This window comes from Entamoeba dispar, genomic scaffold (assembly GCF_000209125.1).
Source record: "Entamoeba dispar SAW760 scf_1105229459093 genomic scaffold, whole genome shotgun sequence".
Classification (NCBI taxonomy): Eukaryota; Evosea; order Mastigamoebida; family Endamoebidae; genus Entamoeba; species Entamoeba dispar.
The window spans coordinates 1-2,096 of NW_001853520.1; the positions used below are offsets into that span (position 1 = coordinate 1).

General features: G+C 24.8%; 1 protein-coding gene across 1 annotated transcript, besides 3 other annotated features; it reads right to left on the reverse strand.

Moving 5' to 3' along the window:
* The first annotated feature begins 328 nt into the window (after positions 1-328).
* Positions 329-407: a repeat region.
* Positions 397-921: a repeat region.
* Positions 922-1,038: 117 nt separating this feature from the next.
* Positions 1,039-1,079: a sequence feature (AT_rich).
* On the reverse strand, positions 1,079-1,996 carry EDI_018740 (uncharacterized protein; the record flags this gene model as incomplete). Its single annotated transcript, XM_001735364.1, has 1 exon — positions 1,079-1,996. The coding sequence occupies one exon, from the start codon at positions 1,994-1,996 to the stop codon at positions 1,079-1,081; it is 918 nt and encodes a 305-aa protein (XP_001735416.1).
* Between the last annotated feature and the right edge of the window lie 100 nt (positions 1,997-2,096).

A 2,096-nucleotide genomic window follows, 5' to 3' on the forward strand; every position in this document is an offset into this window, starting at 1 on the left:
ATAGAGTTTGTTGAAAATAAGTGAATAATGAATTCCTAGTATGAATAAAACGAACATGATATATATGACAATTGATCAATTTTATATCACTACAATAAATATATTGACTAAACCATTCTTATTCAATTCTACATTTCTCAATTATTTGTTGTTATCATAATTATTCAAATAGTATCAGAATCGAATCAAATAAATATAAATAAGTTTAATTGAATGATGAGTATTACCTGTATTAAATTGAAATAAAACAAAATATTCAAATAATGCTATTAATTGTATTGAAACTGTCATAAATTACATGAACGATTAAAAGAACAATCAACGTTATCATGTTGATGCTTTAAAATATTGTAAACATTGTCCTAACACAATTGCATCTATTAGTCATATATTGTTATGATGTAATGGTTATAACTTACAATAAAGATTTATTGGTTAGTGGACCATTCTTTTAATGTTAGAATACCAGATATATGTTATCAAAAGATCAAAGAAAAAATGATATATTAATGATGTTGATATATGTCAAGATAGAAATAAAGAATTGAATTATATTTACAAAATAAATAATTACAAATAATTACAAGAGAAGTTAATATAAAGGAGAGAACTAATTTATGTAGACATAATACTTGTAATATTATCAATAAAATGATACATAAAGAAACAGTAAGAAGATTAAAAACACTAAAATTACAAATTGACTTCAACAAAATATTACGAATAATCATTATTAAAAACATGAAATACTTAATGTTCTATATATTCAACACTGGCAACACATTAGAAGATGAACCTTCTAATTCTCATATGTTAGAAATGAACTCTATTGTAGAAATAGAACATATTGAAGAAACTGAAACAATCAATTCTCAATAATCATAAAATCTAATTATGAATACATCTATTATTTGATATTTTCTTTTTGAAAAGGTTCTAAGAATTCCTTAAAATTAGAAATAAAGTATTAACTGATAACAATAATTAAAATTAATAACATATTGTTTTCTTTATTCTGTACAAATTTTAGTAATAACCAAAATAATACAATAATTATATTTATAAATTAATTAATTAATCATAACAGTTCACTATAATTTACATCCTCTAAATTATATTGACTTGGTTGTTCTTCATTTAAACAGCTATAGTATAAACTATTTAAAATTTCAATAACTTTATCATCTTTCATTTCAGTAGTTTGAAGTAAATAATTGAAAGCATTTTCATTTCCACATTTAGCAGCTTGAAATAATAAAAAGGTTCCTTCACTTGGACAAAAATCAGTTGATCCATCTATCAACTCTTTTCCAATTATTTGGTCTACTAGTGAACTCCTTTTCTTAAGAGCCTTTAAATAATATAATGTTTTTTCTTTATGGAACAAAGTTAATGCAATTTTTTCTTTACAACAATTTAATTTATTTGCTCCATTTTGATAATATTTAAAAGCAAGACTTTGGTTTTGAATTCCACCAACTCCATACTCATATAATAATCCAAGATACCAATATGACTCTTTAATATTTAAACTTAATGCTTCTTCAAACACACTTCTTGCTTCTTCAAATTGGTAATAATATAATAAACATTTCCCATATATAATAAAAGCTCTTGCATGCCCATTTATAGAAGCAAGTTTACTCCAGTACATTGCCTTATCAATATTTCTTTGAGTTCCATCTCCATAATAATAACAATTAGAACAATTAAACTGTCCACTAACAACACCTTTCTTTGCACTTCTTTTAAACCATTTAAACGCTTTCTTTTTATTACACTCAATCCCTTCACCATCAAAATAACATCTTCCTAAATTACACATAGCTTTTCCACATCCTTCTTTAGCACTTTTATAATACCATTTTACAGCTTCTTTCTTATTCATTTTAAAATTTTCTCCAAGATAATACCAACACCCAACATTAAACATAGCAATGGTACTCCCATTATTTGCAGCTTGTAATGTCCACTGAACGTACAGTTCATTACTCATTTTAACTCCTGTTCCATATTTGTAACAACTGGCTAAAAGACATTCAGCCTCTGCATATCCTAGTTCAGCTGATTTTTTAAGATACTCTACAGCTTTATAG